The 26,462-nt window shown below is 41.3% G+C and overlaps 1 protein-coding gene and 1 long non-coding RNA gene across 2 annotated transcripts in view; one reads left to right on the top strand and one right to left on the bottom strand.

Moving 5' to 3' along the window:
* LOC127367633 (thrombospondin type-1 domain-containing protein 7A) overlaps positions 1 to 26,462 on the bottom strand; it is a 152,812-nt gene that overhangs the window by 67,604 nt on the left and 58,746 nt on the right. The window contains exons 5-8 of the mRNA XM_051407660.1: positions 19,476 to 19,631; positions 17,840 to 18,043; positions 13,769 to 13,963; positions 3,740 to 3,986 (exon numbers count right to left, since the gene is read on the bottom strand). Of these exons, the coding sequence (XP_051263620.1) occupies positions 3,740 to 3,986; positions 13,769 to 13,963; positions 17,840 to 18,043; positions 19,476 to 19,631 (802 nt within the window). The remainder of the gene's footprint in view (positions 1 to 3,739; positions 3,987 to 13,768; positions 13,964 to 17,839; positions 18,044 to 19,475; positions 19,632 to 26,462) is intronic.
* On the top strand, positions 11,335 to 11,945 carry LOC127367634 (uncharacterized). Its single transcript, XR_007885521.1, has 2 exons — positions 11,335 to 11,648; positions 11,801 to 11,945. It is a non-coding gene; the product is annotated as an uncharacterized LOC127367634 (long non-coding RNA).

The following is a 26,462-nucleotide window of genomic DNA, read 5'->3' as shown; positions in this document are numbered from 1 at the left end:
ATGGAATATTCATAAATTAAGCACAGCGTTAGTTCAGGCAGGCCACAAAGTCAGGCTCGGCCCTCAATTCCAGCTATATCATATGATCACAGCTAATTGTAAACACACATCAGCTGACAGCTCACCTGATTCCCTCAAGCATCCAATTGGCAAATGTCATTCATGGCGCCTTATTTAATCTGATTTAGCCTGCCTATCTTTGTTGCTTCCTCTGCAAGCCGTTTTGCAATGCACCTCCACCCCAGCTCCTCCTTTTTATGTTGTATCTAATTAATCAATGTCATTTTCTGATTACCATTGATGCTTGCTCTGTTCTGTACCCTGGGGGGTCTCTGCTGCCGCTCTCCTTGTCTTAAACCTTTCCATGTATGCATATGGAAGGGCAGGGAGGTCCCGGAACAGAGCCATACCACCAAATGTAATATTCTGCTTTGGAATAAAAGTTATTTGACAAAAGTGTTCCTGACTGAACTATGTTTTTGAGTGTAATGAACTGAATATAGGAATCATTGTGTTTTTGTTACCTTAGAATGAGACATTTATATGTACAGATGCTGCGTTCTGTGGAGCCTGCCATGTTGAACCGCCATGTTACTACAGTAGCTCACATCAAACACTGGCTCTGAATTGGGGCATTAACATTTCTCACAGCTACTGTAGTTTCTCCTTTATGCACTGCGATCTGCAAATACACCGCTAGCTGCCACTACATTCCTGCACGCTGGACCCAAGTGGTCTGACCCTAAACATCTACTGCTCACTGCACTGTAAAACTCAAATCACACACAACTACACAAAGTACGGCAGGTCAAGGCTGAAGTGAATCTTCAAAATCTAACATGTTTACAAAGGACAGGTTGGATAAAAAAGGATTGCCTCACATTGTTTGATGTCTATCTTGACACACAGTACTTGCTGTGATGGGGGACCAAATCCACAATCCTTGTTCTGTGCAAAATTGTACTCTAGTTCAGCTGAAGACAATACAAGACTTCAGCTGTCGAAATCTGTAGGCTTGTAGTTGGTACCAATTTCACTCTAACTTTAGACAGCTACAGCAACCAAAAACCCTTTCAATGCAAATATGGGCATGTAAGTGTTAAGATAGAGGTGCTGAATCCTTTAATGCTTCAGTTTTCAATTCAGATTAGTTGTTTAGAAAGTGGAGATTTCTTTACAACCTGTCTGATTATTTGTTTTGATCAGTTTAATGGACTCAGTTATTATTCATATTGTTATATCTCAGCCATTCTAAATGAATTCATCCATTATACGCAAAACATTACATGATAACAACAACAACATTAAATAAATAAAGATGTGCCGTGGTAATTGCAAGTCACCTTTCAAAAAACAGTTGCTCATTAAGTTGGTACTTGGGTTGAAAATGTCAAATAACTCCTGGCATATTTTAAAGGTGCAATGTGCAACATTCAGGAGGATCTATTGACAGAAATGGAATATAATATTCATAGGTATGTTTTCAATAGTGTATAATCACCTGAATATAGGAAATGTTTTACCTTAGACTGAGCTTTTATCTACAGACGCTGTGGGTCACCTTCATGGAGTCTGCCATGTTTCTACAGTAGCCCAGGATGGACAAACCAAACACTGGCTGTAAATAGGGCCTTTTGCGTGAGTTCTGCTGCCATCGTAGTTCCTCCTACACACTTCACAGCCCGTACTCATTCCCAGGTTGTTAAATACAGACGCGAGCAGTGTTCAGTTTAGTTGAAATCTGCAACTTCTTTTATTGGATTCTTATTATGATTCATCCATTATAAGCAAAAGAATGAAATGATACCAACAACATAAAATACATTAAAGATGTCCTGTGGGAATTACACTTCACCTAAAAAAAACAGCTCCTCATTAAGTGGTACACGGGTTGAAAATGTCAAATAACTTCTGGCATATTTTAAGTGCGTGACCTTCATTACCCAAAACCTTAAACCGACTTGGCTGAGGTAACAATGACCACCTACCGAGTGGGTGAGTAGGTGCTTGATGGGAGTCCACTTTGGTAAAATATCTTCTTTTCACTCCTCATTAGTGACACTGTTACATGTTTTTCTTTGGCCCTTACTACAAATGATACTTATGTAAAGTTATTGATCAGCAAAAACAAAAGATAATGGAGGCCAATCGACTGAAACCTCTGTTTGTCAGTTACACAGTGCCATTACCCTTGACTCCTCCACCCCTCCCACTCTCCAACCCGCTGGGCTTGTGTCTGTCTTCTGCTCCAGCTTCGCACAGTGCGGATTTAAAAATAAAATACAAGACATCCAGGACTTCGACCTCTCTTCTGCAGCCCTGATACAGTACGTGCAGCTGCAGAGACTGGGTCAGCTACTCAAACAGCCACCATTGAACTGGACATTAATCTTCATTTCATCATGAGGTGCTCTCTATGAATCACACTTACCTTGTACACAACGCACTCCGACCCCTTAAATCATTTATGTACCCATCCTCTCTTAACCACACTTCAGAGGTGTAAGACAGGAGGAGGAAGAATTTACTCGACTTGAATTAAGAGTGAGAAAGCAAAGGAAGAAATTTGACACAGGAGACCCAAAATCAATCTACTCTGGGTTTCTTATCCACACATTTGGACGCTCTTTTATCTTCTGTTGTCAAGTGAATCAGTCAAGCATAACTGACACCAGGCAAGAGCAGAAGTTTCTGGCAGACATTAAAGTAAATTTGGCAGCATATTTTGAATCCACCTCATGCAGTGTGGTCTTCAGAGTTAACCACAAACATCTTGTCTCTCATCTGCCTCGTGATTAAATTGCCTTAAAGTATCAATCCCATTTAATTACTGTCATTATCATCAATGAGAAATTACCAGCGCCCAAAACGGCAGGGTTAATTAGGCTTTCAGGGACGGAGAGATTATTTATTTATCTGTGGTCGCCTGCAAAGGGAAGATATGAATTGGGAGTTAACTTCACGTAGACTCTGCTCTGCTTACTTAACCGGCTCCTTGTTTTTGTCTCTGACTCACTTTACTCTCCCGCTGTCACTTTGCTCCCCATCACTGCTACTTCTCTCATCTGTTTCTCACCTCCTGACTCTCCTTTTGTTTTTTAAATCTTGCTTGCTTTTCAATGTCACCCACATATCTGCATGTACCGTTCACTCTCACCATGGAAAGTCTGCCACCGATGTCATTTCAAATGAACAAACGACGATGACTTAATGTCTTGACTATTCGCTTACGCATCCTAACAGATGCTCACAGATCACTGTTTGACTTGCCAATGTCAGTAAGCGTTTTTATAAATTTTTGCTTAAAGACTGACTCTAACCTCTTTCTGTGTTCATCCAGTAGCAACCAAAAACAAAAGAGATTCTTTAACAAAGGATTTCACACATCAAAAGATTACTGAAGCTCTCCATGTCCCCTATTTTTCCAAGTGCTGCTCCAGATTTAACTGATTAGTTTCCTCTTTTTGGACGGTGTCCAAATCAGTAAGATCCGCTGTTGTAGGGATTTGTTTGAAATGAATATGTGCCTACTCTTGGATCTTAATGGCACATGATTGAGAACGACCGCTCAAAGCCAGTGGATTTCAGTCCTGAGAAGTGGGCAATTTTCATCTCAACATAGTACTCCAGGAGCTGATTTCACAGCTGTAAACGTCCACAAATCAGCGAGGCAAGAAATAACCACTAAGGTTTCACTGGAAATATAAACATATGAAGCGGAAAAATAAGAAAGGCTTACTTCTTGGGTGGCACCTGTCCCACGTTGACTCGCACACAGATGACCTTACGAGTCTGCATTCCCATGGAGCAGGGGCCCTGACCGCCACTGCCGCCACGGACACTCATGGAGGTGTTGAGGGACGAGGCAGAGGGGTCTTCGGTACAAGGGCCCCACGGCCCCGTCTGCCAGTGATAAACTGTGCAGGCATTTTCGTTACAGTTTCGTACCTCCTGGAGAGAACTACTGTTTGGACACAGGGCGCCACCTGAGAATATGAAACACAATGACAACAAAATGATTCTCTCAGGTATTGGAGGAGTTAAAACTGAACCAGTCATTGTCTTTATTCTTCACAATAGATTAAATTAAGTTTAATGTGAAAGGAGTTGCTCATACTGTCAAACTCAGGGAATTATCACCTGAATGCAGTTCCTCTCAGCTCTTTTTTCGCATTTTTCAGCTAATTTTGGGGGGATTTTACGGTCCGCAATATTACTGTTTTGGTCCACTCTCACTGCTCTCATTAGGCTTGTTTCCAGCAGGCAGTAGGCGGCTGTTTTGAGCAAAAAAGCTCTGATAAACCCACCGTACGCTACCTGACCAGCACCAAGTGGCACACAGACAAAGTTAACAACTACTGGTGAACACACTGAAGCATTTAGCAGCTCGAGAGCCAGATATTTCCCTCATGAGTTAGACCAAAATAGAACTAATTGGAGGTTGGCTTTATGAGGAGATAATATTTCAATTTTGTGTTTTGCGCTTGTTCCATTAGATTAGATTAGATTAGATTAAACTTATTGTCATTGCACTGAATACAGGTACTCAGACAACACAATGCAGTCTGACATCTAACCAGAAGGGCAAAAAGCATTAAAGTGAAGAGTATGTACAGATATATAGATGAACAGCAAGGGGAAGATATGTTTTATATAATATCAAAAGTGTTTAATACTATATATATATATATATATATATATATATATAAATATATATGAATACAATAAGATATATGCAACATGAACACAAGGATATACAGTGCAGTTACGGCATTACAAGTAATGGTGATACATTATTTATAAAAATCTATTAATACTGCCTCAATACCAAAATGGTGCACATTGGTAATCAGACTTGAGACTTATCATGATTCAAGACCAGAGGTGTTTCTACAGTTATCTGCTATTCAGACTTGGAGTTCGAGGACATTTTCTCTACGTGATGCACACAAGGAGCTCTATTAAATCCAGCACACCTGTCTGACAATTGTTGTTAACCTATTTTTCTCCCTGAAACTGAATCCGTGAAACCCACTGAATGAAACCTACACTGGCACACATAAAAAAAAAACCTTTGTAATAATAAGACTTTCCTGGAGTTCTATTGTTAAAGAAATACTTTTTAACAGCCTTTGAACCTTATATGTAACCGGTGACAGTGTAGAACAGAATGATAATAGCTATGTTTGCAAGAGCACAGCAGGATTTAATTTAAAGGCAATGTATCGACTCATTAAAGAATTATCTCTCTCAATCATCACTTATGTGAAATGTGTGGCAGTGTCTGTGTCTGCAGAGACCTCACCCTCTGCCTGTATTTTATTCATCTGTGGTGTTCTGGGCATCAACCTTTGGGCGGTGGGTATGTAGCCCCCAGCCAATAACAACGTGGAGGGTGTGAGGGCGGGACTTTATAATAACATAGAGACCGGGTGCCAGATTGGAAATGCGTATCCAAGAGGAAACCGACAAATCCTATTAATTCTGGCTTTAAGCGAGTGGAAACTAGCCATATATAGATTCAAACCCATAGTCACTGTCAATTTTGGTATGTTTATTGAAAAAATATAGCCAGTTTTTAAAACTCTGTGACATCCCAATTATAATAAGAAGAATTTTAACCTTAAAAAATCATTTTCTCATGCACAAAGAAATGGGAGTTGAGAGACTGCGAAAGAGCCGGTTTCAAGGTTTAAAACCTTGAGATGTAAGAGTTTGCTTCCCTGAGGCTACACACTGAGGCTCCAGTTGATTTATCTGAGACTGCTTAATTGTATGTGTTTAACTGTGTTAAAGGTTCAAGACAACGAAATACTCATAGTGTTATCTTATTTTGTGATTTATCAGTGTCATTGTTATTGTTTAATGTTCCTGTTTCATGTGTCGGTTGTGACTTCACTCAGCATCATTTTTTAATCATTTCATGCTCAGGGAAAAGTTGATTTACAAAACTTCAAGTTGAGAACAGAAAAGTCTTAAAGCAGGTTATTACTGTCTTAATAATCTAAGATTGACATCTTAACAACACAATCTTCAGAGAAACATGTTTGTGTATGTTTTATGTATGTATACATCTATGTATGTTTACTTATATTTGTAATGTATATAGATAGGAATATGTATGGTAAATCAATGTTGTGGTGCGATGTCTGTGTTACATGAGATTAGCTTTTATTCCGGGACATGGATAAAGTTATATTAGTTAATCAATCATCTTATTCTATTGCCCAATGTCTTTCGGGTGACAGGAGAGTGATTATTTTAAAGTGATGGGCAACACTTATTGGAAAGTTCCAATCCCCAGAAACCTCAACTCGAGATAATCCTGGAAACTTTGGAGCTGTAAGGTGGACATGCACTGTATGGTTTCAATATTCTGAAGATGCTGCCTAGAAATCAACTGAAGCTCCCAAAAAGCACAAGTCTGAATACAGATAACTTTCCCCACAAATCTTTTGACCTTCTGAATTTCTGTATCTTAAATCTATATCTTAAGATGCTGACTATGCATGCAGAAGGTATATAAATGCACATATATATTGTATTTTTCTACCAATGGAAAATATCTGCTTTAAAAGGTGCTACACATCATCATTAACAAATGCTTATACAATTAAATTTGTTAGGCTTCCACAACTTATTTAACATTTTGTGCCACAGAGTTGGACTTTCCAGCCATAATTCCCGGGGGAGTGTGAGAACAGCGGTACAGAGATTTATTTCTATTTTATTTTATTGTAGATATTGGTCATAAAAAGTCTAACTATACTACAGATATATATGTGTGTTCACATACTGTATGACCGAGGAGTCGTTGACTCGAACTGTACTTTCAGTGTGCTACTTTGCGGTGTACAACCTCCATCTATTGTTTTTCCCATTCCCCCTATCCATGCACGTCTTCCTCCCATTTCTCTTGTGAGGCAGCAGTCAGTAAGTCAGTCATTCACTTGTTGGGTCGATGGACGGAGAGAGCCCTCTCCAGTTTAGAGAAACTGCCGACACTTGGGGCATTCAGCAAAGATTGAGGGGCGTTGTGGGACTGTGGCTCCTCCACACCTGTATTTCGCTGCTGGAGCTGACAGCGAGCCAACAATATAATGAGCGGCAGTGTACACACAGTTGGGCCTGGATCACAGACTGCCAACTCAGACAAATCTCAACCTAATGGTTACTCAGAATGACTGCCTTTCTGCAGACTGCACTATGCCAGCTTAACTGACTAACAACATGGCGATGCTACTCCCAACACTAGCACGACACCGTGCCCCAAATGAGCATGAGCTGTTCCTGAACAATGACCTAGAAAAGCTGTATGTTGGACAATGGGGATAATTTAAAGGGGCTTACAGGAAACCCTATGACAAACAAAGCTGGCATATGTAAGTTATTTAAATGTGCTCATGTTTGCAGGATAAATTAGGGAGGTGAAACTACGTATGGGAGGACAGGCTAAGCAACCCAGTGATCTGTTTCATACTTGAGAGGACCTTTAGAAAGAAACAAACCCCCCCCAACTAATAACTTCTTTTCTTTTTAAAAAAAAAAATAGGGAGGGAATACGTGATAATTAAAAAAATTTTTTTTAAAACCTCCAAAATTTTCCCTCCAAAAACCCCCTAAAAAAAAAAAAAAAAAAAAAAAAAAAAAAAAAAAAAAAAAAAAAAAAAAAAAAAAAACACAACCCAACCCCACCACCCCTTTTTTTAAAAAAAAAAAAAAACAAAAAAATAAAATAAAAAATTAAAAGAAAAAAAAAAAAAAAAAAAGTAGAAACTAAAACTAATGTGGAGCGAACCTGTGGGTGGAGGACGGATCTCAGACAGACTACTTGACCGTGCGGCTGACTTGACTGTGACTTTGAGTAGTAGATATTGCGACGGGAGTATGGTGACTGCCTGCTGTAACTACTTAGATGCCAGTTCGAGGTGGTAGTGGGGTGGTCGACCTAAATCCAGCCCAGTACACTATGGGTGCCAATCTGTCTCCGGTGTGAGGGTGGGGCATATGGCAGACAGTGCTGATCGCGCAACGAAGTAGTTGTTATGCCTAGTCGGGTAAGAAAAAAAGGCCATTTTATGAAAAGGCAAGTCAGAAGGCTCAAAGAACACTCTAACCAAAGAACACTTTCTGGAAAGGGCTGTGGGCCAGTGCCCCGAAGTAGATGTCCAGATAGGTGGTGTCCCCTTAGGTGTTTGTTGGAAAAAAGAAAAAAAAAAAAATTACAGAAAGCTTCTTCGAGACCATCTTCATGGAGAAGATGAGTATGCATTGGGGGAAAAAACAATACCGGCGCATACCCCTAATCAATACCAAGGGTGGGCTTTCTGAACTGTTGGAGGGAGTGATTAGAGAGCTCAGCTCCTCGCTTCACCTATGTTTTGGTGCGCAAGTCTGATGGGACTCTGAGACTATGCGTAGACTACAGACGGCTGAATGCAAAGACCAGACGCGATGCGTTTCCACTCCCGCGCATTGATGAAAGTCTGGATGCTCTGAGTGGGGCCAAATTCTTCTCACGATCGATCTTGCAGCGGATACCACCAGGTTGCTGTACATGAGAAGGACAGGAACAAAACAGCGTTCACTACGCCATTTGGCCTCTATGAGTATCTGAGGATGCCTTTCGGGTTGTGTAATGCGCCCGCTACATTCCAACGCAATGCAGGCTACAATGAGTGATCTAGTTTTCCAGATAGTGTTAGTCTATTTGGATGACTTGCTTGTGTTTTCACCAACATTCCAGGATCACCTAGTGAGACTAGAGACTGTCCTTAAGAGACTGAGGGATACGGGGCTAAAGTAAAAGTGGAGAAGTGTCACTTTCTTCAGTCGGAGGTCAGGTTTCTTGGTCACCAAGTCTCATCCCAGGGCATAGGCACAGATCCTGATAAAATATGCGCAGTGAAGTTGTGGCCCATCCCTAGTACTGTAAAGAGCTTAGGTCGTTTTGGGTTTTGCAGTTACTATAGGAGGTTTATTGAGGGTTTTTCCCAAATTGCAGGGCCTCTTCATGATGTGGTAAATACCTGTATGAAAGAGTGTAACCAGGCTAAGGTTAATCAGAAGTTCAGGTCAGCCTGGACCCCACAGAGTCAACTAGCCTTTGAGCTGCTTAAAGAAAAGCTAACTAGCGCCCCACACTGGGCTACGCAGACTTTACCCGCCCTTTCTTACTAGAGACAGATGCTAGTAGCTTAGGTTTGGGTGCTGTTCTCTACCAAGAGCAGGGGGTAGGAGAAAGTTATAGCCTATGCCAGTCGGAGGCTTAGAGGGGCTGAAAAAATGACCAAAACTACAGCAGCATGAAGCTGGAACTCCTTGCACTAAAGTGGGCTGTCACAGAAAATTTAGGAGCTACCTCCTGGGCTCTAAGTTTACTGTCATCACAGATAACAACCCCCTTTGCCACCTCTCCACTGCCAATTTAGGAGCCGTTGCAGCGATGGGTGCTCAGTAGCTGTGTTTGATTTCGATGTGAGTATCGTCCTGGCCGATGTAATACTGCAGCTGATGCTCTGTCCCGGCAACCAGTAGTTGATGGACCTGAACCTGTCAGTGAGGATGCAGAGACGATGGGTGCGTAGCGATATGTAATGCCCTTAGGACAGGCACAGAGCGAGGCCTGGATTTAGTAACTGCTGGGGTAGAGCACTGTAAGATCGGGCAGCTATGTGCATCTGAGGCAGGTGAGACAGTGATAAGTGAGGCAGTTCAGGATAACACCCACTTTGCCTGGATATTCGAAAGCAGAACTACAGAGCTTTCAAGCAGCTGACCCAACAATTAGAGTGTTCGGAATTTTGGAGCCAGCAAAGAAACCTACCTACCAGGGAAGCAGATTTTCCTAAACCAGTGCGCTCCTTGTTGAGGCAGTGGCCTCGGTTAGAGAAGGGATGGACTCTTGTACCGGGTGATGGAGGATGTTCACCTCGGAGGTGTCACCAACTGTTGTTGCCAGCCTGCCTCAAAGAACAAGTGCTCAAAAGTGTGCATGACCAGATGGGGCATCAGGGTATAGGCGGACCCTGGGTCTAGTGAGACAGAGATGCTTTTGGGGGGTATGCATGAAGATGTCGAGCAGTGGGTGAAGAGCTGTCAGAGGTGTGTGCTGACAAAATGCCACAGCCCAGGATTCAGCGCCCTAAAGCCATTCCTGGCTACTCGCCCACTTGAGGTAGTTGCTGTGGACTACACAACGCTTGACGTGCCACAGATGGCAGGGAGAATGTACTTGTAAGTGCCACTTTAAAGTGAGTATCGCAGGTGTGCAAGTTGTATGGAGTAAAGAAAACCCGCACCACCCCACCACCCCCAAAAAAAATCATATAGAATTATCATTCAACCTGCGGCACTCCCCTGAAAAAAAAGTTGGCTGAACACCTGTCAGAGCTTGTTTATGCGTATAATGCCACGCCACACTCAACTACAGGCTATTCACCCTACTACTTGCTCTTTGGTGTTACCCCCACCTCCCTATTGACGCACTGCTAGGTCAGGAGAAAGTGAAAGATGACATGCCTGACTGGTTGGCTGTACACAGGGAGCGTCTCCAGGATGCTCATGCAAGAGCAAGGGAGGTGTGCTGAGCGGAAGGCTGCAGAAAGAGTAGCCCAGCAACAGGAGAGGGTTTACTGTCCACCTGTGGACGTGGGTCGGTGGTGTACCTCCGCCATCGACCACCAGGAAGGAATAAGATCCAAGACGCCTGGGCGGCTACTGTATACCAAGTTGTAGAAGTGCAGGGGACTACGTATGCAGTGGTGCCACTGGAGGGAGGGCCGGTAAAGAGGGTGCATCGGTCGAACCTGCGGCCATGTGTGGGATCAGTACCAGTGCTGAGGCGACGTCACCATACAGCCTCTCCCACAGATGAGCCTGCCTTGAATCTGGAATCAGAGAATGAGTTCACAGATCCAGAGTTTGTGTTGGTGGAAGAAGTCAGGTGTCCAACGACTGAACCTGAGATAAGTATGGAACCTGAGGGTTTGGATCTGATGACGGACAAGTCAGGGGCCCATCTGGGTGCTGCAGCTAAGGATGTGGAAGAAAGTGAGGAAATACTCGGACAGGATGTAAGTGACGATGATGACCTGGAGGAAGAGCCAGTACTGGGTCCACATCCAACATCAGAGAGTGTTGACCTGCCAGCTGTTGAACTGGAGCTGAGGCCTGTGCCTGCTCCAAGGAGGAGCAAGGAGGGAAATACCGGGACAGACATACCTATTCCCCTCCACGCAGAAGTCAGAGAGCCACAGCAGGGATAAACAAAAACCCATTTCACTTACCCATGTCAGCGTGTAATGCTGTATCTCTTAGCCCAGATGTTTTTCCCAAGTGTTAACAAGTGTGGTTCTCTACAGTTCAAAACTTAAGGGAGTGATAGATATGTAAGAAGTCACCGAGGACGTTGACTTGCAGCAGGGGAGAATGTAGCCAGGTGAACATGGGTTACACAGGGGTTTTCTCCTTAACAAGTGCTTTGTAATTTGCTTGTGGGATTAGTACTGTAGTAGCGTTCTTTTTCCCTCAAGGGGGCATTGTTACGCTATGGGCAGCGGAAAAGGGAAATCGCGTGTGAGAGCATAGTTTTGCCGAGACACCAGAAACAAGGAAGTGGCAGTACCAGGAGGTGACTGACTGCCGTGGTGTGTATCTTTGTTTATGTTTCAGATAAATATCCCTATAAATTTCGGTAAAATATGAAAATGGTTATAAGTGTCAGCAGATGGGATAACGATTAATTTAGAAGACTTAAGGCTGATTAATGATGATTTTGTATTCCTGACGATTTCTGTAGATCTGTAAATGAGTTTGTGTGCGTATCTCCGCCACGCTGAGGGCAACACTGAACAGCGGGGTTAGCGTGAGTAATGATAAAGCACATGTATAAACAGAATTATCTCATTTCAATGTATGCTGACTGATTAAATAAGCTATGTCCATTTGTATGTTTTCTGCCTAATTTAGAGGGGAGATATATGCGTGTTGAATTCGGTGTGTGTCTTGGACACAGGCTGCACACTGGGTGAAGTGAGTTAATTGTACTACTAAATTGTTTCTGATTGTAGAATGTGTAAATGGGAGTTTTTGTATTGAATGTATTTTTATATTTCTCATGCAATTGAGTATTTTATGTTGAAGTGACTATGAGTTACGTGGCTTAACAAATGTTTTTATTTTTTTATTTAGGAGGTGCCACTACTGTTGTCTAGAGTTAGCTAATGTCTGAGTTCAGTTTAATGAGTAAATGAAGCTGTATGAGTTTGAGCCTGGTAACTGTAGCTGGGGTGTCTACATCACCATTGTTCATCAACTGTAAGGAGAACTGTTAAAGCAGATGCTTGTTGCCAGACAAGGAATAGGGAAAGTTATCATTCCGTTTTGTTATATCTGTCCTAAATCCTCAGAAACAATATTAATGTGTTCTTTTTAAGCTCAGTCGGGATAAAGAACCCACAAAATAATTTTATTTGTGTACGGTCTCATCTTTTAACAGGCCACATTAGTTTGCCGGTCGTTACAAAGAACTGGGCAAGTGCTTAATATCACTTGGGTGATTACTGGTCCTACAATAATCACCATGGAATGAAATGTAAGCAGTTATGCTAAATAGGTCATTAATTAGGCTTAATAATGTATTAATTAGCACCTAATTCAATGCCAACATACTGGTGGTTGCTTATTATTATTAACCCTGTAGCTTAAAGCTTTGAGTGGTTCCTGTAGTTTCATTTTTCCCCCCCATCATTAGTATGCAACACAGGAGCTGCAAAATCTGCCAAGGAGCTCAAAATCTAATCAGATAATCTACTCTGCAGGGGGAACCTGTGGTGGAGATACAAAGCTTCTTTCAGGTATTGTTCTTGAGTATGTGTGTTCATAAAAGTGTGTGACAGCATAATATAGTTTGATACAATTTCCTTTGTATCTCTCAACCACTCTAAAGCTACAAGTGCAGCTACTATACTTCTAGTCTAAAAGTAAAAAATTTACCAAAAAGTTCTGGAAACTTTGGCACCAGCGTAAGACCTTTGACAAATACAGATTAAAGTGACGTTAATGGGACAGGTGAGATATGCAGTACATAAACTAATACTACCGCAGAACAACAGAAAACAGCTAACACAATTAAGCTATTTCACACATGGCCAACAAGGCTTGACTGTATTGCAACTGGCTGAATAAGAAATCAATTATAAGTTACCCTAAAGCTGTTATGATAATGACGTTTTTAGAACTCAAAACAAGGTAACATTTTTAATTTTGCTACGTGTAAACATATAGCTAGGAGGTTTAAAAAAAAAAAAAAAAACTACCAGCAAACTCTAATTACAAATGTTACCCTCCATCACTGTGATCCACGCCACAACCATCGCAGTGACTGTGAGGAAAACACACACACCCAGATAAGACACAGGGAAATGTTTGGAGACATGACCAAAAAAAAAAAAGACAGACAGACAAGCAGACACACACAGAGATTTAAACCAAAGAGAACAAGCATATGCAGAGAAATGATCATAGAAACAGATAAAAAGTGAGTGTCAGGCGAGGAGACAGACCAACAGAAATAATCACCAGGACAGATAAGCAGACTGTTTGAGATAAGGACAAATGCACATGCAGACAAGTGTGAAATCCAGACATTCAGTGAGTGACAGCAAAGGACAACTTGAAAGGCCATGACTAAGCCAATATCTGGGCCTCATCTGCATATATTTCCATACACGATGGTGCAGTAGACTGTCGGCAGGTGGAGACTCACCTTCCCCGGCGTTGTAGGCCAGAATGGAGCGTGTCCTCATCTGCTTCCCCTCGATGGTCTTGCTGGAGCAGGTCTGAGAGCAGGTGGACCAGGGCGTCCAGTCGCTCAGCACACAGTCCCTCGAGCAAGGCACCTCACAGGGCACAGGTTCTGGAGCCGAGGAAGACGAGCAGAGGCTTCTGTCCACCTCCTCTCCTGCAGAAACACGGGGATAGAAAATAAACACGATCAAATCTGGGAGGAAGGAAAGTAGGACAGACTGAAGCTGAGTGAAGAATACAACCATATTGTCAGGTTACATTGTACAACAGGCGAATAGTGAGGTAACAACGGGGTAACAATACGTCACTCTGCTCACAATAACGTGGATATATCAGAGTAACAGTCTCTTAATAATAATAATAGTGTATATATATATATATATATATATATATATATATATATATATAAGAATATATAATGTGATGAAGAGACTGGGGCACCATGCTAATGATAATGAAGGCATATTTTAGCCATGTTTAATGCTAATGGGGTTATGTCAGTGCAATACAATTACAAAAAAGTTTCAGGAAATCAATATCAGTAATTACCAAAAATTGAAAACTGAGGCAGAAAATTAAGGAGGAATGGGAGGATATATATTTTCCACATACAAACTACCGTCTATGTTTCTAGATAATGACTCTCGGGTTTGGGTTCGGTTTTCTTACGTTGAAAGTCAATACAGGTTGTTTTGCATTTGATTCATGTGCATTACTTTCAAAATGACACATATACGTTTACGAGTAAACCATAACATCAGTTTTTTTTTACCAGGTAGTAAATCATCTCAAGTTTGATCGTATTAAAAAGAGGAAGGAAAGTAATATTTGGTACAACTTTAGCATCACTTTCAGGCAATTACCGATGGTCATATCAGGGAATTCTCTGGTGGCAGTAGAGGTACTGAACTGATATTAGCTCATTATTTTACTCCATGGTGTAAAGCATTAACCCCGTACTACCTTTTTCATTAAAAAATGATTAATATTACCAAGATATTCTCAGTAGAATTATATCTGTAATTACAACAGTTTTTCACCTTCTTCACCCTGTTTGTGCCATTCGGCTGCTGGAGTGAAGAACCACCATTTATTCTTATTACTTTGTAGGTTTGAGTGAGTGCTCGGCTGAAACCAGTATCGTACGAGTAAAATGTGTCAATATTCTTTTTCTAATAAGCAATGAATATATGTTTTTAGATTCTGTAAATAGTTTTCTTACTATTGTGATCAAAAACATTGCTCTGAAGCTCAAACCTGAGACTGTTCTGTAAATAGTTTTCTCATGCTAAATGTTTAAAAAGAGAACAAATTAACTTGCTAAAGCTCTGAGTGAAACCCTTTTGCTTGTACAGTTGAGGATAGACTGGGCGGGTAATAAGAATAAACTTGAAGGCTTAAAGATTCATTGCAAGAATTAGATTATCACCATCAAACTACACTTCAGTACAGAGACGGTTGGAGCAGCTGGGAAAATGAACAGCTGCGTGTCTTAATTGGTGGCGCAATGTCAAGCATGCAGCCCATTGTAGAGGCGTGCTTGTTTTCTTAAGACGTCTGTTGTCTCTAAGACAACTTGGGAAAGGATATATCCTCCAAACTGGCATGAGTATCAACTTGGCGTTCTTTGGTCGACTCATGTGGCTGTTATATAGAAACCAGGAGGAAATCTGCAGACATGGAGTGAATATTTTAGACATACAATAAAAGCATAATACAAACTGTTTCCTAAACAGCAGCAGCAGGAGAGTTTTCAGTCCAGAAAAAGTTGGATTTATTGATTCATCTTTTCACTTTCTGTTCTTTTTGTATAAAGCAATCTGGAGCCAGGACAGGTTTGCAAACACGAGGACGGACTTCATGAGGATGGAAGTGGAGTTTACTGACATCTCATTCAAATATTTATGGGCTACATTAATGTCATTGAATAAATTATGAAGTCAGAGAGTTACTTCTTGCCGTCTAGTGGAATCTCCTGACTTCCAATCCAAACTTCAATTTATTTGCGAATAATATTTAATCACAGCATCGATGAACCTGCAAAGCATCAAACAGATTCAAAACCAAACACTACAAACAGCCAACAGCGTTCTAACCAGTGACATGTCTGAGGTGTCTGGGTCGATCCAATATTCCTAGATTGCCGTTCTTCACCGAAATAATTCAAAACATTTCACTTGCGTTTTCTATACCGACAGGACAGCTGATTAAGCCCCTTTTTATGGATTATCTGTAGAATATTCATATTGATGCACTCTATTTCAGCCTTTATCTCTATACTAAAGTTGCACTGAACATATGAAGAGCAAACACACATGGGATTCCCGCATTTTTACACCGTCCTCCATGTTTTATTAATGAGCTCCTTGCATCAGCCATAAGTGGATTATATTAACCCAGATACACTTCTATGTTGCTTCATGTGCTGCCATGAAGCGAGGGGGGGGATATTTTCTCCTGTGAACGATGCATACACTCAGGAAAATGTAAAACCTTTCAATGGCTGAATTGAAATTTCAAGCAGAGGAGAATCGCTTGAGCTTCAAAAGTCAGACTGGGCCTGACTCTGCATTAAGATGTCACTTTGACAGATAGGCAGTGAACCAATCATGACTGAACTGAGAAGGCATGAAAATAAGAAGTGACAAGGGACCCCGGCAGTTTTCCGGCCCACACAGGAAAAACATGAATGAACAGAACTCCAGCTATGAGGGGGAAATACCGCCAAGCTCAGTGTGCAGAGAAGACACAGGTCTCTGCCTAAGTGGGCAGGCAGTCAGCATGGGGAATATCAATAGCCAGTCTCAATAACATTTGTATCGACCATCAGCTGTTGTCTGGGGCCCCGGCTGTGTGGCCTTTTCTTTTATGACTGGGACACACTCGGAGAAAATATACAGCTGACATTGCAGTGAAAAATCTCTGGGCCGAAAAAGCAGAGTGAAAATCCAAACAGAACAAATCAATTTTCATCAGATGAGGGAGTGAAGGTGGTGGTGGGGGGAGGGATCAATCAACTGAAGTCAGGGGAGAAAGAACAGTGCAGAGTCTGTTAACTCCAGCAGTACAGGCCGAGTCTCCACTGGACCAGCTTCACTGAATACCTGCAGCTGATGCATGAACTGTGATTTGTGGGAGACATTAGAAGGACGAATCAAGTTCTCTAGTGGGGAAAACATGAACAAAGTCAATGCATGGGATCATAAAATGAAGATTTACTGAGCGCATTTGGGACTGAATGAGATTCCTAGAGCTGCAGCAGTTTCTAACTTTACATGCTGAATAAATAAAAACGCCATGTAATCTTCACCTCGCTGGAAAAAAGCAACTGAATAAAAATCAATAATGTGTTGTACCTTATTTTATCTAACATAGTCCACAACCTGAAGGCAATAGGAAGTCTGGAAAGCATGTCTGCAACAACGCCTCTTATATTAAAGATTTACAGTAATAAAGAGAAGCAGTAAAAATCAGGAGCAGCAAAGGGCACAAGATACTCCGAGACCCAGGGCTACGGAGGATTGATTTGATTTAGGGCGAGTAAGGTTTAATTGTGCGTGCTGAGAGGAAGACTGTACTGAGAGAGACAGCGTGAGAGAGGTGGCAACGCTGAATCAAGCAAGCGTTAAAGTGGGAGAGGTTTAACAGGGAGAGAGGGGAGAGAGGGGGGAGGGAGAGAGGATGGAGGACTGGAGGGAGAGGAGTCTGGAAGGAGAACTCCTCACAAAGTTGATGAATGGCAACAAGGAGTCCAGTCATGAAATTTCCTCACGTACGGCGTTGTATAGCGGGAGCTTGGAGGGTCAGTGGGGAGGTGACCTTGAAAAACATAGGATTTCTCACACAAGATCAGACCTGCACTTGTTTATTGCAAATGGAGGTGGGTCAAAGAGCACAGTGCAATCCGAGGATGACTAAGGAGCAAGTAGGAATTTGCCCCATCATGTCAGTCAACAAATACTGCACAGGAGGAATATGTTGAATTTTAACGAGGAAATCTGAAATGATCAAATTAATTCTCCCCTCTCACCGTTGCTGTTGACACATTGGACCTGTGCGAGCTGAGTGCCGGGGCCACATGGCTTCTCATCGTCAGGAATACACTGATCCAGGCTGACCATTTGCCAGTCGTAGCAACTGGGCTCGTCACACGGCACTGCCTCCACCAGGTGCGGGCAGTTTCCGGGCCCTCCCGTCGGCTCGTTGGTGATCCGTCGTTTTCTCAGTTTGAAACCTGCAGCACGGCAAGATCACAGAAAGTCAAATCTACAGTATATTTACTCAAGGTCATAAACTGTATGTATAGCATCTTTTCTGCTACTTTACATTTCTTGTCCACCACATATCAGAGAGAAATGGTGTATTCTTCACTGCACTACATTTATTTCACAGCTTTAGCTACTAATTACAGTCTAGACCTGCTCTATTTGAAGTTTGTTATGATTCGGTGCAACACAACTTAATTTAATTGTGTCGTAGTTTGCCGTTTATCTTTATCTATGGATGGTATTTGTCATGGTTTTGTATTTCTCCAGAATCGCTTACTCCACCTTTAAGTGAAGGCTCTGAGTAATTCCTCCAGTACTGATGATAGATGTTCCTGATTAGCTTGGTTTGGCTTGATGGCTGAACTTCTTGAGACGGCTCATTAATACTAACAGGAATATGAGGAAAAACCTTGATTTCCGCACATGGACTGAGCACTTAAGAAATCCTACCCTAACCCATCTTGTTCTAGTATTAAAGTAGTTTTTACCTCCAGTAATGTCACACATGAACAGCCATAATGCACATGTAACCAGTGAACCAAGACGTGCAGAAGTCAGCCTGTGACATTTTTTAGAAGCTTCAGTGAACATGTTGGTCATTTAATTGTCCTTTCACATATATCGCAGTCGATTTAGATTTAATTTTGCATGAGCGTTTTTACTTTAACCAATCTATGAATGCACTGATTGAACAATTTCTATATACTGACACAACAAATGTATATTTTATACTGAAAATGTTATTTTAATGTTGCTGCACTACTACCTACAGCAATAGTATGTTTCCTATGTATTCTGAACCAGATGTCCTGCTACCAGAGACATTTGAGCATTAACTATTCAGTGTTTTCCTCTGAAGCTATTATAGCTAGTATAAAATGATAACAATATTATGTATTCAAACGATAATTAAGATTGCAGATTCATTAATGTTTTCAGACTCAACAGTAATGTTTATATACTATACTAATTCTAATGTTCTTATAAAAAAAATAATATAGTGTTGGATGGAGAATAGGCAGCATTTACTACTTTAAAAAGAAAGCACCAAATATTTTACAACCATAGTTTTTAAGTTACTACGGCAGAGAGCGTCTAGATAAAGTTAATGAAAGTGCTTATGTGTAATAATATATTATTTGCACATTCATTTTTATATGTTGGTATAATTACTGGAAACAATAACAATAAATAAAGGAGGAGGTCACTGCTGGTGTCTCGCAGAATAAAACTGTCTAGTATTTATCTCAATGCCAGATGGAAGTGGGAATAACAGATAACAGACAAATTACTTTCAACATGTTTATTATCTTCAATAGAGCCAGAAAAGGCAATGATTGGTATTGTGTTCTACCAGTGTAACACACCATCTTGTCAATTAGGACCACGTCCTCCTACCTTTCTTTCCAGCCTGGTCGTCGCAGTTCTCGAAGGTACACGGTCCCCAGGCGCCCCACGGCGACACCTCACAGTCGATGGGACAGGGGATTTGGCAGAGCTGGGACCTGTTGGGGATCGGACCCTCGCACAGCTTGTTTTCCACCGGGCGGGAGGCTGTGCAGATGAGCACAAATACAAAATAAGAATCAGATCAAATAAACCTGCTTTACTTTGATCCTATTCTGGGTTGTCTCTATGTACCAGCATTACAATCAACAGGAACAAGGGACAGAATAATGCTTATTTACTTTTATTCCTGGCAGAGTCCCTATAGAGAGCAGATGAGAACCACAGTGGAAAAAAATAAAACTTGTCTGTGAAGTAGACACTATTATCCCTTTGTTTTGTTTATCGCCTCCCTGTTAGCATGTCAGAATGATAAATTAGCAATGATTATCTCGTGCAGCGCCTTGCTAGAAACATAAAACATTGTGGAGCTCTGCCCACCGACTCTCAACAGAGACAGGAGAAAGGATGCAACAACACTAAAGGTGTAAGAGAACAGTGACAATATCTTGGCTCATGTTTATTCCAAGAGGTGTAATTTGGCATCTACTTTTCCTAGTTGTGCCACGTTGGCTTCAGAAAGCCTTTTTCATGATACAACTGGTATGTCCATGCCTGTCTGAACTCCCACTGAGGAACTTTGTCGAAATAAAAGAGGAGAGATGCTATCTCCATGCAAAGCACAGCTCTGTGACAACTGTGCAGAATACATTTCTACATGTCTGCTGAACCGTGCCACAATAAATAAATCTGATGTGTGGGGTTTCTGAAGATACTGGGTTTATGCATTTATGCATGCACATACTGTACGTACGCTTGTGTCAGTGTCATTTCAAAGTGCTGCTACTGTATCTCCAAGAACTGTGCTCCATGTTTCCTTCCCTTTTTGAGTCTTTATTCGACACTAGAAGGAGGAGACTGACAGGAAATCAGAGGATGGAGAAGGAGGACCAAATCCCAGAAACTGGTAGTTATTTACAGCAATTATTAAATTTTTGAGAAATAGGTTATTTGCTTTCTTGCTGAGAGTTAGATTGGGAGATTGATACCACTCTCATGTCTATACATTAAAAATGAAGCTTCCAGCCAGCAGGCAGTTAGCTTAGCTTAGCATAAAGACTGGAAGCAGGAGGAAACGACTAGCACGACTCTACAAAAGTAAAGTGTCATCACCTCATATCTTGTTTGCTTAATCAGTACAAAAACCAAAATGTCTAAACAACATTTTGTGGTTTTTAAGGGGGTTATAAGCCAGATACTTACTATCATTTTTGTTTTTCTTCCCTTGTTTCCCCTCATATTTATTGTTACAGGGAGATATAAAAGTCATATCAATTATTCATCTCATCTGACTAAATGAGCCTATTTCTTAAAATATCAATCTATTGCTTTAAAAACCTGGTCAACAGGACACAACCTTCATGCTTCCAGGTCGTCCTTGGATATAAGAGTGAGTTTTGCTCACTCAGCAGACAGATTCAACCCCCCTGCCTGGAGCGCCACACTTTGACTGACACATCTAAACCCGTCTCCATTTCCCAGCTTCACACATACAGAGCAAACACGTACAGCTGTGCATGTGAATCCAATTTAATTGTAAAATATTACAGTTACAGTTTATGGTCTAAGGTTTTTCCTCTGATAACAGATAACAGGAGATCAGGAGACTCAATAGTGCAATTTATAATACGGGAGATATTTTAAGACCTTTTTGGCAAAACATTGTAATAGACAATAATATCGGGTACTTTGTTCTCAAATCAGCATCACGTCTCAAGAGTGAGTGTTGTTTTCATCTCCTTTAATCAACTCATGACTGCAATGCTCCATAAACACCTGTTAGTGTAAGAAGACTTTGTTTCATTGTAATTTGATGCTACTGGAGAACGGTAAAACACGGAATTGGTACCATCTGTTGTCGTACATGTTTGGGATAAGAAAGATAAGAAAATCCACCTTTTGTAAAACCTGATTCTCAGTCTTAAGACATCAGTGGTGGCATGAGAGTAAAAAAAAAGAATATAAGACTTTTCTCTACAAAGTATAATGATGGATTGATCTCAGCTGTATTGAGTGATACATTGAAATAAAATTTTTCTTTTTAAGTCGGATATTTAGTGATTCACAAAAAAAAAAAACCTGAGGCACTTTATTTCCTGTATTCCAACTGTTCCTACAAGACATCTAAGAGCTTAAAGTCTCACATAGTCAGGAGAGCTGGATCATAATTCCCTAAGAAATGTACAGGGGAAGGCAAGTGGGGCTTTTGAAATGCAAAATGGTTAATTCCTCCTACAAATACACTGAAAGTCAAATACTGAGTTTGCTGAGCCACTGTTAATCCAGTTCTTATTGGGGAACTACTGACTTCAATCTTTTAACATCAATCCATTTGGAAAATACAACACTGAGGACCAACAGAGTATTGGGCCTCTGTGTGATGAAGGGAAATAAAACTTTCTCTATATCCTGCTTCTCTATTAGTCCATTTTATAGCGCGTTCTCCAGTGAGTTCATTTTTCTATTGTGCTGAACTGACAACGGAGGGGAAAAATCCCTCATGCGAATGTGGCTTACTGTCTGCCGTGGTGGAAAATGTCTCACTATCCATATTCTGTTTGTGGTGGAACAAAGTTTTTCTTACAGTCCCTTCAAAGGTTCAGCTCTTCTGCCCGGCTTTTTATGGGAGAATACAGAACTTTGTTGTAATACTGCTTGTCCCTTTGTTGGATTTGGCAACAACACCGAACATAAAGAGCAGCAGGACTTGTGACTTTGTCGAAGTGTGTATGTTTATGTACATTTAACACCATCGTAAATCTAAAGCATCACAGTAGTGAGGAGGACAGTCAGAGTTTATTATTAGTCGTATTTTCCTTTGTGATCCATTATGTTCAAAAGAGGAGGGGAGAGGAGACAAGGAGAGAGGAAAGAAAAGGAATGAGGGAAGGATAGGAGAGGTTAGGAGAGGAGAAGAGAAGAAGGGAGAGGAGGAATGAGGAGACCAAACAAGGTTAGAGGAAAGGAACGGAGAGGGAAGGAAAGAAAAATTAGGAGTGGAAACAGGAATAGAGGACAGGAGATTAAAAGAAACAAGGTGGGAGGAGAGGAGAGGGGACAAGGATAGAGAAAAGGTAAGTAATGAGGGAAGGATAGGAAAGGTTAGGAGAGGAGAAGAGAAGACGGGAGGGGAGGGATGAGGAGATGAAACAAGGTTAGAGGAGAATAGAAGGTTAGGAGAGGAGAGGAGGAGAAACAATTGATTGTCTCCCACAAGAGAAACAAGTAGAGGAAACGAGGATTGAGGAGATGAGACTGACAATGAGAACGTGGAGTGGATAGAAGTGGAACCTGGGAGGCTTAAAGCAGAGGGAGAGGGCCGGGGCTTCCTTATCAGCGTGACTAAAAACACCTACCTGTAATCTGGAAGGTGATGGAGAGGAGAGGGGGGACACTAGGCTTCTGCTGTCTTTGGGTCTGACCCGCTGCAATTACAGGGGAGATAGCGCTATTAGCTACGCACACACTGGGGAGACGATCAAACAAACACAGAGAGTAACAGGAAACAGCTCACAGGAGACGAGCAGAGACTAATGCAGCAGCAGGAGAGGCCACAGGGAACTGGGCCTCACATGTTAACAATTAAATACTTTAAGAACATGATTAAATCTTTGGTGTGAACAATAGCGGAAGATACGTTTTCTTTTCATTTATTTTAACCCGCGGTTATGATCACTCTTTTGGGCGATCAAGGCATATCATCAGGTTGGGGATCAAAAGAAATCTGATTACAGTTCTTTTAACTTCAGAGCGACAGACTTATCTTCTATAATTTAACTTTAAATGCTGAATGTGGAGTGTGAATCCAGACTAAAGATCGATATCACTCTCATGTCTATGTGTTAAGTACGGTGCTGGAGTCAGGATGTCTTTAGCATAGCTTAGCATATGAGACAGTGGAAACACCTATCCTTACTCTGTTCATCAAAATACCAACAGCTCTAAAGCTGACTAATTAAAAGACTTGCTGGTTTTAGCAGGAGTTATGAGCTGGAACTGTGTGTTGGCAAACAACAATCAAGTGTAGTGGCTGTTAGCAGCGTCCTAAACCCTTGTCGTCACGGCGAGGTTGCCAGGTTTGGTGCTATTGTGCCTGTACAGAAACCAAAACCACAATCTGTCTGACAACCCACGCTGTAGCTGGAGACTCTGCACAGACACACGGGGTGGACAAATAAACCTTTGTTGATCAAGACATCTCTACAGCTCTGCTAATGACCCCCCATTTTTACTTGTGTCTTCATGTATAAATTTAACAAACAACACACATATATGTTTGAACTCCAGTCAGAGCCAGGCTAGCTGTTTCCCCTTGCTTCCAGTCTTTATGCTAAGCTAGGCTAACCAAGTCCTGGCTCCAGCTCTTTATTTACCACACAGACATGAGATTAGGATTGATTTTCTAACCCAAGAAAGCAAATTTTGAACTATTCCTTCAGTATCTTCTGTTACTTCAGCGCTCTGTAGTTTCAGGCGGCAAAGAGAAACATTGTTCCGTCCTGCAATGACAGTATATGAACTTGACAATTCAAATAAACCTCCTAATACATTTAGTGTCAGTGCGCCTTTTAAGTCTATCTTCCTGTCAAATACTGGGAAAGGTGACCAGAATGTTAACTCCCATGAGGCTGAGAGAAGTGCTTTAGGCATCCAGCAGACTCAAACCCAAAGCGACGCAGCCTTAACTGAGGAAGTGCAGGGTGACGTTACTTAGGCTGCGATACTGATCTGGGGTCAGATCGAAACTACTCCCCCATAAAGATTAAGGTTAAGATTTAGGAGGTTGTAAGCTGATTCCAAATCTTTGCCTGAGGGTATCTTCCGCCCTTTTGCATGGTGATATTTATGCATGAGAGAGGGGAGAAAGAGAGCGCCGGTTGCAGGAAACCTCACTGAACCACTGTCTCCCTCTCTGTCTCGGTGGTATGCTGGGAGATTACCCCCCAATGGAGGGAAAAGAAATCCTGCGCCAAGAAGATAAGAACTTTGTGCATGTGTGAATGTGTGTGTGTGTCTTCGTGCAAACACTCACACACACAAGTCACGCACATTTCTGCACATCCAGCCCTGGCAACACCGCTCTCAACATGCTTGTATAAATGAATCTTTAACTGTATCTTAACAGAGGTTATAGGCGCCTCAACATGCATGATCTCTCCAATTTCACTGCAGGCACATATGCAATATGCTCTCACTCGCCATATAGTCCCTATAGCACTTCAGCTGGAAGCGAGAAAGGAGGAGACAGACAGAGGAAGGACATACAATCTCAAGTTATACATTAAACATGATTTCTTTTACACAACATGCTTTTTTCTGAACAGTGTCTGTCGATGTTTAATCTTGGCTACCAGACTCATTACTCTTTAATTAGGGCTGATGCACAGAGAGACAAACGGCCGCCGATCAATTCAAACGTTGAGAAACAATGCTTTAGCATATAAAACCGCACTGTCAGCTTCTCCTTCACAAGCCATTTATCAGGAATTTATTAAACATCACACAAGATAGTTTGAGATTAATATTAGAACCCTTCAAGAAATGCTAAAGAATTTAATCATTTGCAACATAATTACGTGAAATAAATGTCCGTTTTGGTGCTGTTCATTAATGGTTGATGTAACACAGCGAGGATTTAGTCAATTAAGTCAATTTATTAAAGCACCTGGTTTGGGTTACATCGCCTTTTTGCACGTGGTCCCTCTTAAGCAACTCACTCATCATTTACTTGTGCTAAAACCTCATCTGCCTTCGCTAATAACCTTACTTAAATAATGTGTAAATCTGTTGCTGTTGAACATTTGTAGCACCGTCTAATCAGCTGGTTTTAGGGGGGAAAAACAATACATAAACAATTACCTCACAATACTTTGTAAACCTATGTATTACTCTGGGTTATTAAAACGTATTTAGTTTAGAACAAGTGGGAACTATCAGATCACGCAGCTAACCAAGCAGACATTATTTGATCATATGTTTAATAATATTATTAGCGTTTTGTAATTTTTGGCAAATTGTGTTATTTTTTTTTCAAATATACTGTAAGTTTACTTCATTATTAATCAATGTTTGTATACAGTGTCAGGTAACTTTTCAGCTCTTAAGTCAAAATAAGTCATATATTAGCAAGCTACCATTAGTCTTGTAAGTTGGTTCAGTTAGCTACACAACAGTTACACCTGGTAGTTACTGGATGTAAATACGTAGTTACAACTAATCTCTACATAAGAACTTGTTTGTGTGGTGCAACTGTGAGTAAACACAAAATTCTGGTCTTCTTTTTCAGTTTTTTAAGAGCACAAACCAGGTTAAATTGTCTGTAAAAAGGTGTCGCCGTTATCTGTTTCATCATATACCAATAACCACTGTGCTCCACTATATTAGTAGCCTGTTACCAGACAGTTGAATTTATATCTGATCTACTGGTGCAGTGCTCATTGAGGGCTATTACCCTGCTGGGAAGAACAACCATGAGCCAATCAGAGCTTTGCAAGTAGGATTAAGAATTGTGACGTCACCTTCCTGTGACGGAGCCAGAAAAACAGCAACGGAAAAACGGCCAAAATGTGGATTAGACAGACACGGTTATATGGGCTGTTGTAATTCAACAGAAACAACTCTGATATCTACATATTTCTTCACTCGACATGACAAATGTTAACTACACCAAGCAACCGCTGCCACAGCTTCATCCATTCATCCACAACTTACACTAAACACCAGAATGGATCAGCTGCACTCGGTTTGCGTGAGAGGAGCATCTCTCCACGTTTGGCACAAGTGCCGACTGGGCATCTCACCTCCTTTTAGACTTTGTCACTCTCTCTCACGCGATCAGCACGGTTGGTCTCCATAAGCTTAGCCTCAACTAATGTCTTT

This window comes from Dicentrarchus labrax, unplaced genomic scaffold (genome assembly GCF_905237075.1).
Source record: "Dicentrarchus labrax unplaced genomic scaffold, dlabrax2021, whole genome shotgun sequence".
In the NCBI taxonomy this organism is placed as follows: Eukaryota; Metazoa; Chordata; class Actinopteri; family Moronidae; genus Dicentrarchus; species Dicentrarchus labrax.
Note: the sequence above shows the minus strand (reverse complement) of the source record. Positions and strands in the feature narration are given on the sequence as shown.